The 16,851-nt window shown below is 37.6% G+C and overlaps 2 protein-coding genes across 2 annotated transcripts in view; one reads left to right on the top strand and one right to left on the bottom strand.

Annotated features, from left to right (window-relative positions):
• The window catches only part of LOC125461349 (tyrosine-protein phosphatase non-receptor type 1-like), a 104,568-nt gene extending 94,780 nt beyond the window's left edge, over positions 1 to 9,788 (top strand). The window contains exon 9 of the mRNA XM_048550029.2: positions 695 to 9,788. Coding sequence (XP_048405986.1) covers positions 695 to 911 — 217 coding nt within the window. The 3' untranslated portion in view covers positions 912 to 9,788. The remainder of the gene's footprint in view (positions 1 to 694) is intronic.
• A 5,365-nt stretch (positions 9,789 to 15,153) lies between these two features.
• The window catches only part of LOC125461533 (RIPOR family member 3), a gene marked incomplete at its 5' end in the record, with an annotated part of 210,306 nt that continues 208,608 nt past the window's right edge, over positions 15,154 to 16,851 (bottom strand). The window contains one exon of the mRNA XM_048550443.2: positions 15,154 to 16,384. Coding sequence (XP_048406400.2) covers positions 16,290 to 16,384 — 95 coding nt within the window. The remainder of the gene's footprint in view (positions 16,385 to 16,851) is intronic.

Raw genomic sequence — 16,851 nt, forward strand, 5'->3', positions numbered from 1 at the left:
TTCTGGATGGTTCTTAGCTAGTGAAAGTTGCTGGAAAAATGAGGTGAAGCATGTTGCAAGTTTTTGGAAATGATCAGCCATTTCCAATTATGGTGGTTTTGCATGGGCTGTAATTGAAACGAAACCTGATAAAATATGAACATGACCAATAAAAACTCTATGGTGCAGTTGTCTGTAGAACTCATTAAGAGATAATCAACAAAGTAGATTAGGGAGTTTCTATAATTTGCACCATGTTAACCTTTTTTTTGGATATGTTGTAAAGTATAGCTGATTATTGCAAAGTTGTAGGGCCTACGTTAATAGCTTTTGAGGCTGGATTGCAAGGAGAAACATAGTTGGTGAGATCATTCGGATAATTTTTGTTTCCAAAGATTCATCGTTATCCTGTGGTCTATAGCATATCGTTCAGGTTTTATACATCTTTAGTATTCAAGCAAAATAACAAAACAGTTTTCAGTGTTGCATGTGTGTTCTTTCAATGTTGGCAAAGGTAGAATCTCCCAAACAATGCACATTCTGTATTTTGGGGATACTTAATTCATTATTGCAAATTTCCTGCTGATTTTGCCATCTGACATTCAAATGAGAAATTCTTGACATGTATTGAAATTTTTAATATATCAGATGTAGATACCATCAGTGAAATGTAAAACATGCATGGTTCTCAACTTTTTTTTTCCTTTCCTTTTAGTTCGGAACTAGAACTTCGGAAGAGGCATGTTGGCGAAAGTGCTTCACCTCCCACGCAGATGAGTAAACAGGTGAATCCAGGAAGAAGTGAAGAGGATGAAGTGGTGGTGGAAGAGAAAAACTCATGGTCCCATTGGAAACCTTTTATGATTAATGTATGTGTGCTCACTGCTCTTACAGCTGGGGCTTACCTCTGTTACAGGGTATGCTTTCATTGACAAATACTCCAGAGATAATATATGTATTGCAGTACAGTAAAACAGATAAAATATTTGCTGTTTTGAAAAACTGGAGGGTCCATGTCTTAAGAAGCAAACCTGGTTTCTGAGGCTGGAGCTTGGGTGCAAATTATAGGGATATGATGATGATGCACTATGGTTTGTTGTAGTTCCATGGTCCCAAGAGCATAACAATCAAATCTCAGGGCCTTGAATATTCAGGAGAAAGCAGTGAAAATGCCAAATAGCTCTTTATTTTTCATGTGTGTGCGTGCGTGCAAGTGTGCTGGGGTAGGGCAGAATAATGTTGTGTACTGCATTCTTTTGATATTGAGAAATTAATCATGTTCAGACGTAATCATATCCTGTATTCCTGGTGTACTTAATTCATAATTACAATATTAGTGTACATTTTGCTGTTTTTACATCCAAATGAAAAATGCCCAATATGTTCTTTAGAAACATGATGTAGCATTTATGTTAAACTTGTGTTTTCTTCCCAAACACCTTTCAGAAATCAAAAATATATCTTTTCTTATGGATTTTGGGATGTGTCTGCGATGAAATTGCATTAATCAAAGCAAAGCTTTGGCTTTATCTTGCTGCTTTCATTAAAACAGGTTTGTTAAGAGGCTTCCACTGCTGCTCAGGGTATCTCAGCAAAATAGACCTCTTCAACTGTATCTGGTAAATATTTTGCATTACACATGTACTTGCTCACGCACAGACCATCAAAAAGCAAAGCAAATTAACTCACATTTAGCCTTCCGCTTACTCAGTGACTGTATAATGGAGGAGGGATAATATAAAATACAAACATTTGCACCAGCATTTTTACAGCTGCACCACAAAATTTAAACGGCTATGTTTGTAACTGAACATTTTTTCACTCCGTATTTATTTGTGACTGTTGTCAATCTTTTAACCACCAATGTATTACAAATATAGCATTTTTCTTCAACCTTGTAACAAAGGCACATAGACAAGTTTTAAAAACAGAAGGTACTTCACGCCTGTACTGGAAACTGACTGCCAACTGCCCTCTAGAATATAGGGTACCAGTACTTAATGTGAGGGAAAATTGTAAGTAGTCAGTGTATAGCCTGTTGTCTTCAGAAAATACAATAATTAACCTTTTTGGATCATGTAATATCAAAATACAGGGATACTAATGATATATAATAGAAGATCATGTGTATGCTGTAGAATTGCTTTTTAGAATGATTATTAATGGTCTGGATGTATCATGTATCCTGGCAGTTGTATATTGAATACCAGTGTAGTAGAGTGCATGCAGACTCCATTAGTGTCATTTAAATATGTAATTGCTCAGAATATGAAAGATGTATAATCTTAATTACTACTGTGAACATGTGTAGCATACATTGAAAGTCTTTGCATGATTGTTCTGGTAGGTAGTAATCACAGTGGTTCTGACACTGACAAGTTATTCCTTCAGTGGTTGATTTCTCTGGTGGGTTTTTATATAAAAGCTAGCATAACTGTGTTTCCAGTAGAGTATGGTGTGCGTGTGTGTCTGTGTCTGTGTCTCGTGTGTATTTTTCTATTTGATGTAATTGAAATGTCACATTTCAGGTAGGTAGGATCAAGTCCAAACATTCCAAATTGCCTACAGGGCTTGCTCATGTCTTACTTCCGGTTGTCTTAAGCAAGGCACAGTACAGTTGTTTAACTTTGCTAGATAAGATTCAATGTTTGGAGGTTATATTTCAAGTAGTGGCTCAAAACTAGGCTGTATTCCTATACAGAAATATGACTGGCTAATCTGGTAACTTCCTCCATTGTATAAATTACCAGGTTTTTGGCTGATTTGAGGCACTTTGTAAGAGTTTCAACCAAAAAAGTCTCCATTTTTAATAGCCTACATCATTGTTAAATTCTTAGCACTGGGGTATTATTTGAATGCAATCTAACGGAAATGAGTAACTAAGCTCAAAGTGAAAGATGTCAAGTTAAAAGGCTCTTGTATAATTAGGTAGTTATGATGAATGTACAGAAAATTAAAAGTTGGGTCTGGTATACCTCTTAAAAGACAGAAAATGCTAAATAGCTGCTTTAACGTAAACAAGCTATTGAGCTGCTGTGCTAAATGCCTTAATTAAAATGCTCCTTGGATCTTGCTGTTTCCAGAATAGTCATGCCAATAAGATCATTAAACAGATTAAACAATTAGATTGTATCATTAAGTGTTTTACACATTTTGATGCGATGAACAGATTGTGGACCAGTAATGAAGAATAAATTTTCCACAAAAATGATCTTTAACAATTTCATCGAAGAGTTGTTGTGCTCTATCTCCAGCATTTGGAAAGGAGGTACGGTGCACACCACTGTAGTTTTTAGCACTCTGCAAATGCCCATGTTCAACCTGGATAGTCAGCATTTGTTTCCCATCCCTAATTGTCTTTGAATTGATTCAGTGGCTTGCTGTACCATTTCTATCTGCAATGGATCTGAAGTCACAAAGACCATGCTGTGTGAAGATGGCCAATTTCCTTCTCTAAATGAAACTTACAAGCTAGATAGGTTTTAGGACAGTTTCATGGTGCCATTATTGATGCCAGCTTTTTCTTTTTGTAAATTCATTCACAGTGGAGCATTGCTAGCTAGGCACCATTTTTGCCCATTCCTAACTACCCAGAGGACAGTTAAGATTCAACCATTACTGTGGGTCTGGAGTCACATATAGACCAGACGAGCTAATGATAGCAGTTTCCTCTCGAAAGGGCAAGAGTGATCCAGGTGGATTTTGCCAACAATTGGTTCATGTCATCATTGCAGTCTCAATTCCAGATTTTTATTGAATTAAAATTCTACCATCTGCTGTGGTGGCATTCAAACCCAGGTCCGCAGAACATTATCTGAGTCTCTGGATTATTGGTCCAGTGGTAATACTGCTAGGCCAGCAACTCCCCAGATTTTATTTGAATTTAAATTTCCATCAATTTCTCTAGTGAGATGTAAAGTCAAGAGCACTCATCTAGGCCTCTGGGTTTCTAGGCAGCATTACTACGAGGCCATTGCCTCCTTAGTTATGCACACAAAATTTTGGAATTCCATTGTATTATCTCAAACCAGTGGACAAGTGCATAGGACCTGGATCTTTTGGAATGTCAGCAATTTGAAGAGTAGCACATCTTAATTATGAAATAACCTGTTGCCTCCCCAAGACCCTTCTATGATGCTGACTAAATGAGGAAAGTAAGGCAAAAGGTATAAAATGATTGAGAATATATATGAGTAGTTTGAGCAGTTCGGTAACTTTTTTTCTTTATAAATCTGGCCATGTGTGCAGTTGATTAAAACAGTGACACCAGTTGTTCAATGTGGAAACTTAATTCAACCTTGCTTTAATTGGCAGTGATTGTTAGCCTTATTAGCAGCAAATTTAGTCACTTCACTTATTAAAATATCTTTCCATTGTCAATCTTTGTGCAATGAACCCCATGTAATTGAGATACTTCAATTTATTCAAGTTTTTAAAAAAAAAAAAAGCTTGGTCAAGTATGTGAAAGTTTTGTAAAGGTGAATTTTTCCAGGATTTCTAGCAGATTTTGAATGAACAAGCAATGTCAGTATTTGAATACGATAGTTTATTGTTCTGAAATGTTGAGTTTGAAGATTTAGGGCAATACAAAGATCAGCTTTAACAATCAGTTTCCCAAAGGACGTTACGAATGAGAGATGAATAGTCAACATCGTAGAAACTGACTTGTAAACTCCGCATCAGCATTCATTTGAATCAGACATTTTTTTCACAGGCTCATTCCTGTCTCTCTGTGGAGAATTGAAGCTGTTCATTCACAGGGCCTTACAGTACTGGGTTGTGTAAAAGTTTCAGCAGTAGTAATCAGTTTTGTCATCCATCCCAATTAATAAGAAAAAATCAACCACATTGCTCTTAAACAATTGTCACATGTTGATTAGAGTATAGTTCAGTTGTCTGGTTTTCTCTTACCTTAGAACTTGAAGAGGCCTCTAGCTCAACAAGAGTCTACATTCTTACCTTCTATTTGTTTACCAAACCATAAGAGGAGTAGAATTAGGCCATTCACCGATCGTGGCTGATCCCCAATTCAATCATGGCTGATACATGTCTCAACTCCAATGTTCTTACCTTATTGCTGTAGTCCAAAATCCCCTTATTATCTGTCAATAACCTGTTTATTTCTCCCTTAAGAATGCTTAATGAATTGGCTTCCACAGCCTTCAGCGACAGTGAATTCCATGGATTCACCACCCTGCGGCCGAAGAAATTTGTTCCCTCAATATATGTTGCACAGGGCTAATCTGAAGCACTGTGATTTAAAGGGTTGGCCTTGGTAGGGTAGTAGTCCAGCTGCTCTGAGAACCTTTCTTGGGAAATCTAGTGACAAGGATGCTACCTGAAAAACTTGATTTTATTTAGCCGGTGGTTGTTTTTGCACGTCTTTTGCAGCAGACGTGGCTGACAGGTTTGCAATGTGCAGTTTAATCAAGCTGAGGCTCCACAGCAAGATCTAAAGTACTACGCCATCTTGAAAATAGATTTGTTGAAGTGAGCTGTTAAAAGGAACAGGGCATTATTAATCGGGTAAACAGGTTTTTGGAAGCTGACCAGAAGTCAATTTTACTAAATGCCTAGATACTGCATAAATGGCAAGAAATGATCTTCTAATACTCTGTCAGAGCTCAAAGCCAATGATTAGCTAATGGGTTTTTCCACCAGAAGTCCCTTCTAAACCTCAAGGCTTTTACCTGAAATCTATGACCCTTCTACTAGGGGGAAACTGTCTTCCTATATCGTCTGTCTATACCTCTCTCAAATTTATAGACCTCATTCAAGCCCCCCCTTCAGACTTCTCTGCTTTAAGAGAAGCCACCAGCCCGTGTAGTTTCTCCTCACAGCTGAAACACTCCTGCCCTGACAACATCTTGGTGAATATCCTCCACATTCTTCATTCGCCCATCATCTTCGTGTGCTTGCATTCAGTACAAATAGAAGCAAGTATCTGATATGTTGTCTTAACTACTTTATCTCCACCTGACCTTTTGCCTTCAAGAATCTGAATCTCAATGATCTTCTGTCCTTCCCACCGTCCTAATGTTCATTGTGTATTCTCTTGCCATGTTTGTCTTTCCAAAATGCATCACCTCACTTTTTTTCTGGATTTAATTCAATTTGCCATTGTTATGCCCATCTTTATTGCCCTGCAATCAGGCTTTCCTACTTGCTGTTTACCACACTACAATTCTCATGCCCATACAAACTTATTGATCAGACCACTTACATTCATGGTTTAGACATGAATTCATATTATAAACAGCAAGGGACCAAGCACCATATCCTACTGCACCACTGGACCCTGGCTTCCAAAAACACCCTTTGACCATCATACTCTGCCTCCTGCCCCAAGTCAAATTTGGGTCCATTTTGCCAAATGCCCCGGATTCCATGGGCTCTACCTTCTTGCCCAGTCTTCCACGCTAATCCCTAGTCAAAATTGTTACCAAAGTCCATGTAGATCACATCCACTGCACTACTGCCAATCACACCTCTAGTCAGCTTTTTGATCCCAAATGCTCTGACGTAGATTTTCCAACAAGTAGCTGCCCCCAGTCTACTTTAGCCAAAATTTGTCTCATTACATTAAAATCAGCTTTCCCCCAGTTGTGAACTTTTATTTGTGGTCCATTGTTGGCCTTTTATATTTCTACCTTGAATATTTGAGAGTTAACAGCTCTCTTATCAAAATGCTCTCTCACTGACGCTTCTGCCACTTGTCCAGCTTTTTTGCGTAAAATGAGATCCTCTTTCTTTTAGGGCTTTCTACATGCTGGCTTTAAAAAGTGCTTCTGGATATATTTTTAAAATTCTACCCTCGATAAACCTTTCACTTTGACTATCCCAGTCAGTTTGGGGAAATTGAAATCTCCCATTGTTTTATTAATTTAATACTTCTGTAATTTGTCTATGTCTATCCTTGCACCTCTTTCTGACTATTAGGACCATATGATAGATCCCCAAACATATGATTGCCTCTTCTTTGAATTGGGTTTCTATCCATTTGGTTTGAATTGAGAGCTTACATGCTATCGAATTGCTGTAATTTACTCCTTCATAAATATTGCGATACTACCACCTCTCTTCCACCCGTTTTGTCTGAAGATTCTGTACCCAGGAATATTAAGCTGTCAGTCCTGGCCCACCTCAACAAGTCTCCTTTATTGCAGTTCTGTCATACCACCATGTGTTATTCAGCACCCTCAATTCATCTGTCTTACAAGACTCCTTGTATTTAAATGCATCCGACCTTGCCAAGCTTCCTTTGTGTTTTAACCTGATAGTACGTGCTCTGTCACTGACTTGGCTCTTCTTCTATATTTGTCTGTATGTCACCTACTGTTCTACCTCCACTCCCTATCTCATCCCATTGCCAAATTAGCCCACACACCCCCCTGCAAAAATATTGATCCTATTGTGATTTAAGTGTAACTATTGGATTTGTAGATGTTCCATGATCCCCAGAAACAGACCCAGTGATCCAAATCTAAAGCCCTCTTTTCTGCACTGATGCTTCAGCCATGCATTCACCTGTCTATCCATATATTCCTATTCTCTCAAGTATATGGCACTGGGAGTAATCCAGAAACTAGACTGCAGCCTTTGAGGACCTACATTTTAATCTACTACCTAGCTTCCTAAATAAAAACCAAAATTACTGAAGATGTTGTCAGGTCGAAACAAAAACAGATGCTTGAAGCTTAGGTCTGGCAGCATCTGAAGAGAAATCGGAGCTATTGTTTCAGGTCCAGTGACCTTCCTCAGAATTAGCTTCCTAATTTCTTGTTGCAAGATCTCATTCCTCTTACCTCCCACGTTAGTACCAATGCAAACCACGACCTCTGACTAATCTCCCCTTTCAGAATTTCCTGCAGCCACTCAGTGACATCCCTGGCCCTCGTCACAGGTGGGGCAACATATCGTCTTGTAGTTATGCCTGTGGCCACAGAGATGCCTGTCTGTTTAACTCATTCCTTTTTGAAGTTATTCCCCTGACACAGTGTCAGTGTTGTTTGCTGAGAATTTAAAACCTCAGACCTATTTCCAAAAGACTGTACGTTCATTTATTTGGATATTGTGCATGCTTTATATTATGACAGACATGATGGCCTGATTTCCCCCAGGTTTGGCAAGCTTGATTTTTGGTTTGGACAATACAGATTAAGATAGAATTGTGTTCAATTAGTGTGGTAGCTGCCTCAACATTATTAATATTCATCTTCTGTTCATTTCATATGATATTCTGTAATATGTCTTATACCTAGTAGAAATCTGTGTCCTGTTATAACTACAGAATTACATTTGCTCACACTTAAGAAGAATTCCAGCTTAGATCTTACTAATTTGGATTAGAAAATTAAGCTAAAATCAAATGCAGTCATCTTTGGAGTCTTATCTGTTTGTATGTCAGTGTATGGATTTCAAATAAGCTGTTGAAAGTAACATTTTCTTCTCACCAAACCATTGGCCAGATTAAGCTTCTGATTCCATGCCAGTAAATACTCCAAAGTGTAACTTGCGCACCAGCAAGGGAGTGGTAGGAAAGTGTAAAAAGAAATTTGTTTAAAAAGTATTCTGTTGTAAACATGACTTGCCAACTTTTGCAATGTTCAGAGTTCACAACTTAATTGTCATTTTAAAGAAAAAATTTTGGTCCAGACATATTTTTTTTTCCTCTATAGTGTTGCAGTTTAGTGAATGATGTGAACCAGCATCCGTTCAAGAAACAGTATTGTAGTAGCTATTTTCTGTAACATGGCATCAGAATTTCAGTGGATCATAAAATTATGCAAAGGTGTGTTTCTCTGTGTAATTAAGTAGATATTTATTTTTTGTACTTCAAATGGCCTTGCCCATACAATTCTTATGTCTGGTGTTGCAGAGAACCCTTCAAGTTAAGAACATAAGTACTACTGTTCTCTCTTTCTCCTGTAGTCTTCCCAACAATGTGATTGTTAATTGTTTCTAAAAGAAAAAGTTTCTGTAAGATCACACTAATTTGCATAAATTTCAGGGATGTGTCTGACTTAACTGGAATTATTTTTTGTTTTAATTGATGTACTTTTGGACCAAATGCATACAATTTTTTAAAAAAAAATCTACCAACTTGTTTTCATTGTGATATGTTGAACACAGCTTATTTTTATAAAATTTCTCAGTGGAACTGTAGCTTTAATTTAAAATGATAAATGAATTGCTTGCACTAAGCGTTTGTCAATAGCTTGACTTCAAATAAAACCATAAAGCAGAAGTTTGATCGTTTGAATGTCCTCTCCTAAGTGCACTGCCAAACAACTTTGAAAGCTAAACAGCCCACTGCTAGAATTATGGAAAACAAACTGCGCCATTTTTGTACAATCCAGTTTCTTTATTATAGGTAAATTTATAGGTAAGCACTTGGGAGCTAAAAGTTGCACTTTTCTGTATCTATAATCTTAAAAGAAAACTAAGATTCACTGACTTTTTTACTTGAGCTGGTCTGATCTTTTAACATGCTTTTATTTGACTGTTTCACATTTTTATTAGCTTTTTTGCCACAGAAGTCCTAAATAGCTTCATGTGTTTTACTGTACAGTATCTTATGAACTAAGAATGACTGTATTGCTATTTTCCAGGTAGCATTAGCTACTTATGCATGTATTGATATTGTTTGATTTTCTACGGTTTTATATTGTTCAACCATTTGACAAGAAAGAGGTCTGAAGCTTTTTAAGCATTTACAGACTTTGCAAAACCATTTAAAATTTTACCAGCTGGCTTTCACATGCACCACATTAATTTTTAATTTAAAATAAAAAAAAGCAAATTGAAAACAAATCTTTTGTTTCATCGTGGTATATGTTATACTTTAAATAGTATTCTTCAAGACCTCCAGTTGTAAATTCAAAATGTTATCTATTTTTAAAGCATTATCAAATAAACTTGTTGCCCTGTTATAAAGTTAGAGTGCGTATCAGCCAGTTGTCAACTAATAATTGGGAAAATTCTTGGTTATTTTCAATCTTTAGAATTATTGATTTAGGGGCTTTTTGCTTAATTGGCACAACTTCTTCCTTTTCAGTTCCATGTGTATTGCCCCTTCTGTTACCATGCATTCATTAACATTCTACAGCCACGCAGAAAACCTATTGACTATCATGTTTTCTGTCACAACAAGATTAAGGACTTTTTTTAATGGGGTGTGGCAAGCCCAGCATTTCCTGCACATTCCCCCAGTTGCCTCTGAACAATGTGTTTTGCTACATATTTCACAGGGCAGTAAGAGGTCAACGACATTGCTGTGTGTCTGAAGCTATATGCTGATCAGACTAACTGAGATGGAAGATTTTGTTCTTTTAGAAGGCGTTAGTGAACCAGATTGGTTTTTACTACAACCAACTGTAGTGGTCATGGGCACCATTACTGAGGTCTGTGTTGACTTTAAATTCCACCGAGAAGATTTCGGGGCCCTTGGAACATTATACTTCCACATAAAAAGTACCGTTTTCAGGTAAACAGATCCTTTCCTTTCAGAAACAACTTTTTATTACCAAAGTTTTCAGACAAATGAAACAGAAAATTTTAAAATGCATTACTCTTGTTTCTGACATAATTATGACTCCTGAAAATTTAAGTTAACAGCTGTACCTAAAAATGTATGAATGACTGTGTTATTTGTCGTCATCATGACTCCGCTTTACTCATCTAATCATCCTATTGATGTTAAGCTATGGATCTTGCCATTTTGATTGAAACTAGGTGGTGTGTTTACTTGGTCTGCTGGAATTAAAGGTATCTGGTAAGTCAATTTTCACTTCAAAGAGCAGCTAAACCACCTGAAATAATATGTTGAAAAGAGCCTTCATCCGTAAAAGGACCACAGGTATCACTCTCCATTAGAGAAACGTAATTGCTTATGTAAGGCATAAGGTGAGGATAAGGCCATGAACAACTACAGCTGGAACAGGGATTGAATTTATGATATTGATCTTTATTCTGTACCATACTCCTAGTTATCTCGCCAACTGAGCTAACCAACTCCCACAATGAGTGGTAACAAAGTGGAACTTGCTTCCTGAAAGGGTGGTTCACGATGGACCATGGGAGAATAGGGTAAATCAGGATGCTCTTGGGGTCAGAGATAATGAGAACTGCAGATGCTGGAGAATCCAAGATAATAAAGTGTGAAGCTGGATGAACACAGCAGGCCAAGCAGCATCTCAGGAGCACAAAAGCTGACGTTTCGGGCCTAGACCCTTCATCAGAGAGGGGGAATGGGGAGAGGGTTCTGGAATAAATAGGGAGAGAGGGGGAGGCAGACCGAAGATGGAGAGAAAAGAAGATAGGTAGGGAGGGAATAGGTCAGTCCGGGGAAGACGGACAGGTCAAGGGGGCAGTATGAGTTTAGTAGGTCGGAAATGGAGGTGTGGCTTGAGGTGGGAGGAGGGGATGGGTGAAAGGAAGAACAGGTTAGGGAGGCAGGGACAAACTGGGCTGGTTTTGGAATGCAGTGGGGGGCTGTTTTCACATTCAGGCAGTTATGCTCAAATTGGGGTCAGTCCAGGAGCATCCTTAGCGCTTGTGATTTTCTTCCTGGCTCTTACCCTTGCCCTTGTTTGGAGTATAAATGATTAATCATTTCAAAAGGAAATTTATCAGGCTCTTGAGGAACATAAACTTGAATGGTAACAGACAGAGAACAAGGAGTTGGGATTGGCTTCAATTTCTCATCAGGCAGCTGAAATGGACTTGATAAGCTTGATGACAATGCTGTCCTGCCTGTGAGTCATATCTTTGATCATGTTTAAAGAGCAAATATGTTTGAAAAGAACTTGAAGCATTTACTTTTCATAATTCAGCTGTTGTTTGTGTCTTCATTTTATGTTTTTTTTGGTTTTTCATTTGCAACGAGACAACGATCTGAACTGTGGGATTCATACAGCCATCCTTTTCTAGGAAGTCTCCAGATTTCTAATCCTGCTCTTTTATCGAAAACCTAATTGTTTGCCTGAAAATGAATTTGGTTAATCTTTACATGGAAATGGAGACTGACTCAAACCAGTTTTGTTTGAACTAATGGTTGAAATCAGTTAGATTAAATGAGAGTGTTGGTGTTACTAAGTCCTCAGAAAGGTCAAAAATCTAATCTTGGCATAATCTGAATATTTGCATTCTGATCATGTTTTTATAGTCATATTCATATACAGTCTTTTAACTGCTTTGGATACCGACAAAACTCTCCCCTGTACATTGTGTTTGCCATTTGGCTCTTTAAAAAATTGACCTACAAAATCTTCTAAAATTTAAGAAATGTTATGTAAAATTTTATCATTCTGTTACTGAAATTTGTTACTTTGGGGTAATTACTTTTCTAATGATATAGAAAGGACATATGTGCTTCCTCAAACCATTACATTTTGCAACGTTAAGGCACACAGGGATGAGCTGTTGATTAAAGTTAGATGATTCTCAGCTCATTGTTCTGTATTGACTAAACACAGTTTATTTTGTTTTTTTAAAAGCACTAGCTGCCTCTCTTCACTCAATGCGTGATGCATATTACCTTCCTCCCATTCCATTTTGTTTCTAGACAATTTGGTAATGCTTAACTTCATATTTAGAGCATTGAAATGGCATCCACGGTGTAACAGATGCCTACACCTTTGTAATGAGTAGTATAATATTCACCAAATTTTTGAAAGCATTCTTAGATGTTTTTAAACTATCTGTAATGGCAATTTATTACGATGGACCATGGGAGAATAGAGTACATCAGGATGCTGTTGGGGGCTGTTTTCACATTAATGCAGTTATGCTCAAATTGGGATCAGTCCAGGAGCATCCTCAGTGCTCATGATTTTCTTCCTGGCTCTTACCCTTGCCCCTGCTTGGAGTATAAATGATTAATCATTTCAAAAGGAAATTTATCAGGTGTTTCAAAAATGTAAAGCCTTTACGCTTGGCTTAACTGTAATGAATTTTTGACACATCACAAAATTTGGTAAATAGGTAACTGTTTTGTTCAAATTTAAATCATTAAATTTAAAGTTTTGCCAACCGTGATTGTTTTTGTTCCCACTGCTAGACAGTTTATCTTAAAAGCCTTTAAGTAGGTAAGCAGTGCTATACTGAAAAGATAATAAGACACACCTAGATAGTTAAGGCTACACTTGACACCGCCAATAGTACAGGTGATTGTTTTGAATGTAACATATATAACTTGATATATCGGGGCCCTCCATGTTTGGAACAAGTACTGTTCTAGTGACCCCCCACCCCATGCTTCAACAAACTGAGTATTCAAACATCATTCCAAAGTGCAAATGTAATCCCCCAGTTTCCCTTCATTCACATATATGCCATAAACTACTTTTCCACCTTTAACAACAAGTGTGAAGAACTTGTAGACTTTCTTTGTCAGGAAGTTCAAGACAAGCTGACTGCCTCTGTACTTTCCTATCTCCTTGTAACATTTGCCATGCCCTAATCTCTTATTATTTTTCCTCTAGATTCTCTATATTACCTTCTGCCTTGTGCTCTACACAATCATCTATTGTAACCTCCCCTTGTTACTTGGAGATTTAAAAAAATTACTGAGAAACTCAGCAGGTCTGGCAGCATCTGCAGAGAGAAAGTAGAGTTATTGTTTAGTCCAGTAGCCCTTATTCAGAACTGTTGCCTGCTTCTAACCTACCGTCGTCCTTTTCAAGATAAAATTCTTGACTTCTCTGGTGAACTAAAAGATATGGGAAATTGACAGTGATGTAGTAAATCCAGTTCTTTGTAATTACTTGTGTATGCAATATAATACTCTTAGGGAAAAGTAGAATGAAAATATGGCACGAGTGATAAATTTTCAATGGAATGAAAGATCATGAAGGGGTTGGGGAATAGAGTACAGATATTTAAAAGCAAAAAGTAAAGTGGAAAAAGACAGGCAAACATCGGAACAGTTGCCTTTAGCCATTGTCCTACCTTCTGCTGCAAAATTAACTTAGGAGGCTGCATGATATTTGGTGCTTTGCTATTAAACTTCCACCTTACCAAATTTAAACGACCATTTGAATTTGGAAGATAAATTTAATGAGAATAAGTGCAGTATGGCCCACCAATGATGTGGTCCATTTTGTTAATGGATATTTATTTCACGGAGTTCTCTTTCTGTCTATGACTTGGTTTGCCTAGAGTTCTCCTTGCAGGGATGTGTCTGTTTCCCCTTATTTGAGCTGAATTTTCCTGTGGACTTTGGAGCTGTGCAATCAGTATCCCAATTCCACAATTGGTGACCAGCACCAGGATATTCCAATAGGTTGGCAAATTAGCCATCTCCAAACCTTGACAGTCTTACTGGGAAGTTGTTGCTGCTGGGGCAGGCAGGTTTGAGACAAATAGGAACGCAAAGGCCTTGTGGCATTATCACTAGATTATTAATCCAGACACCAAGGAATTGTTCTGAGGACCTGGATTTGAATCCCGCCATGGCAGATGGTGAAATTTGAATTCAATCGTTATCTGGAACTAAGGGTCAAATGATGACCGTTAAACCATTACCGATTGTCAGGAAAAAAACTCATCTGGTTCACTAATGTCCTTTAGGGATGGAAATCTGCTATCCTTACCTGGTCTGGCCTGCACGTGACTTCAGACCCACAGCAATGTGGTTGACTCTTAACTGGTCTCTGGGCACTTTGGGATGAACAACAAATACTGGTCCAGCTAGCAATGCCCCCAGCACTCAAATGAATAAATTCTTAAAAGTCTCAACATGGAGACATCTTGGGAGAGGTAAACTTAAAATGAAAATCAGAGAAACCAAGCAGCAGACCCCACTGATCCAATGGAAACCCCTATGGTGGCTTCCTGTAGTCCCTTGGACTGCCAGTTCCATAGACCAGGTATTTTCCATGTACAGATGACAAAATGTTAGCAGCCCTATTGCATTCTCCTTAATAGGAGTCTTAAATACAGCAGTTGGCTGTTTGTTTCCATTTCATGAGTAGTCAATCCATCACCTGGCCCACTGCTGGTAAATCTCCCCACTGCCAGGATTGTGTTAGGGTAGTGTCTGGACCTGGCTGCCTACTATATTTCTGTACTTTGATACTGTTTGTGGCAAACAACTAAAGAAAATTTTGAAATAACACTTTTGAGCAGTATAGGAATGAGGAACACCATGTATGATATTGACTCTGATAAATAAGTTTATTGTAATGTGTTGGATCACCATAGCATGGTGGCTTATCCTATTTTTCATTGTTCTAAGTTAACAATAAATACCTAATGGCAATATTTTTGTATGTTTCCCCACATTGCATCCTATTACAAAATAATCCATCATTGAGATTTCAAACAGTTAGATGTCCACATCCCCCCTCATGTGGGAAACGTCCGAACCAAACTCTCGGCTGCTGTAGAGTTGGGGGTCTTGCCCGGTAAATCTAAGAGCTTGCGTTCAGTTTGGTAAGGGTTGAGCTTTAAGAGATCTCTGTTCAAGCTTCTGCAAATATACTGGTGGACTTTAAATTGTTCATGTTGTGCAATTTACCCTCACAAAGCACCACACAGTGTTGCCCTTGCTCAGCTAATGTTGGAGCTTTGACTTACAGGGTCATCAACCTAATGCACAAGAAAACCTTGAGTAACAGTTTTACTCATGAAAGTAGACCCTGTAACAGAGGATTGAGTTCATTCTGACATCAGTGCATCAGATATTTCTTGCACAGTCCCCTCAACACAAAAGTGACATCTTTGTGCTGTACTGAAACCTTTAAGAAGGATGACTGTTTGAGTGATAACCCCATATTTTAACACTGTCAATGTTCCAACATTAACAAAGGACTGGTTTTGGAAGTGTAAGTTTTCTCCTTTTATCAAATTGAAGATTTTGTTTGTCAGTTTTATTGTGAATTCAAAAATTTACAATTGAACAAATGATACATTTATAACAGCAATACATTTTGGTAATGTTTATGTGTCTCATTTTGTATTTTCTACTCAACTGACACACTTTGAACTTCAGTGTTAAGATTTGGAATTACCCAGTTTAATAATGGAATTTATGAAGAAACAAATGTATTTTACATGTCTGAATAATATTTGCAAGTTTAACAATTTTAAAAAGTACAGTGCAGCTACTTGGTACAAATCAGTGGCCGAAATCTTACCACTTTATTGCACACTAATATCGAATAACCACTTGTGTAAGTCAGGAAAAAAAAGTTACACTTTGAAAATCTTTATACAATATAAACATGATGTAAATAAAATTACTGAACACAAGCACATTATCTACAGACATCTGTTGTTATTAGTTTTGAAAAAAAACAGTAAAACATTCAGAGAATAGTAATTTCAGTAGTTGAGTTTTGGTTCATGCCTTCTTCATACCATAGCATATCCACCTTCTCAAAAGCCAAACGACCTTTCTCACCTGCACAATGAGATGAATAGTAATCTAAATCTCAAGTTGAACAATAAAATGTAGTTTTTGGTAGATATTTCATTAGTGTTCCTAATTCATTGATTAACATCTGTCAGTTCAAGAGAATGTTGCTGATTTTTCTCAGTAAATAAAGTGTGGTTAGTAGGTACTTTAGAGTAATTGTTCAATTTGTGTGTGATAAGCATGGGTAGGGTATCAATGGTAAATGATACTAAAATGGAAATAGGAATTTTTTTAGAGGCTATTTGCAATTAAGTTTAGAGCAATCTGGTTTAGCCTGAGGCAGTGGCTGGGAATGAGGAGTCAAAGCTGATGGTTTTTAAACAATTGGCAGCACAGAAAACAGGAGCAGAGGTCGACCATTCAGTCCATCATGTAAAATTTGGGTAGGGTTGGCCAGCCTTCTCCACTATTCTTTCTGATGATGGCTGATCATCTGTCTCAGCATCAGGCTC

This window comes from Stegostoma tigrinum, chromosome 19 (genome assembly GCF_030684315.1).
Source record: "Stegostoma tigrinum isolate sSteTig4 chromosome 19, sSteTig4.hap1, whole genome shotgun sequence".
Classification (NCBI taxonomy): Eukaryota; Metazoa; Chordata; class Chondrichthyes; order Orectolobiformes; family Stegostomatidae; genus Stegostoma; species Stegostoma tigrinum.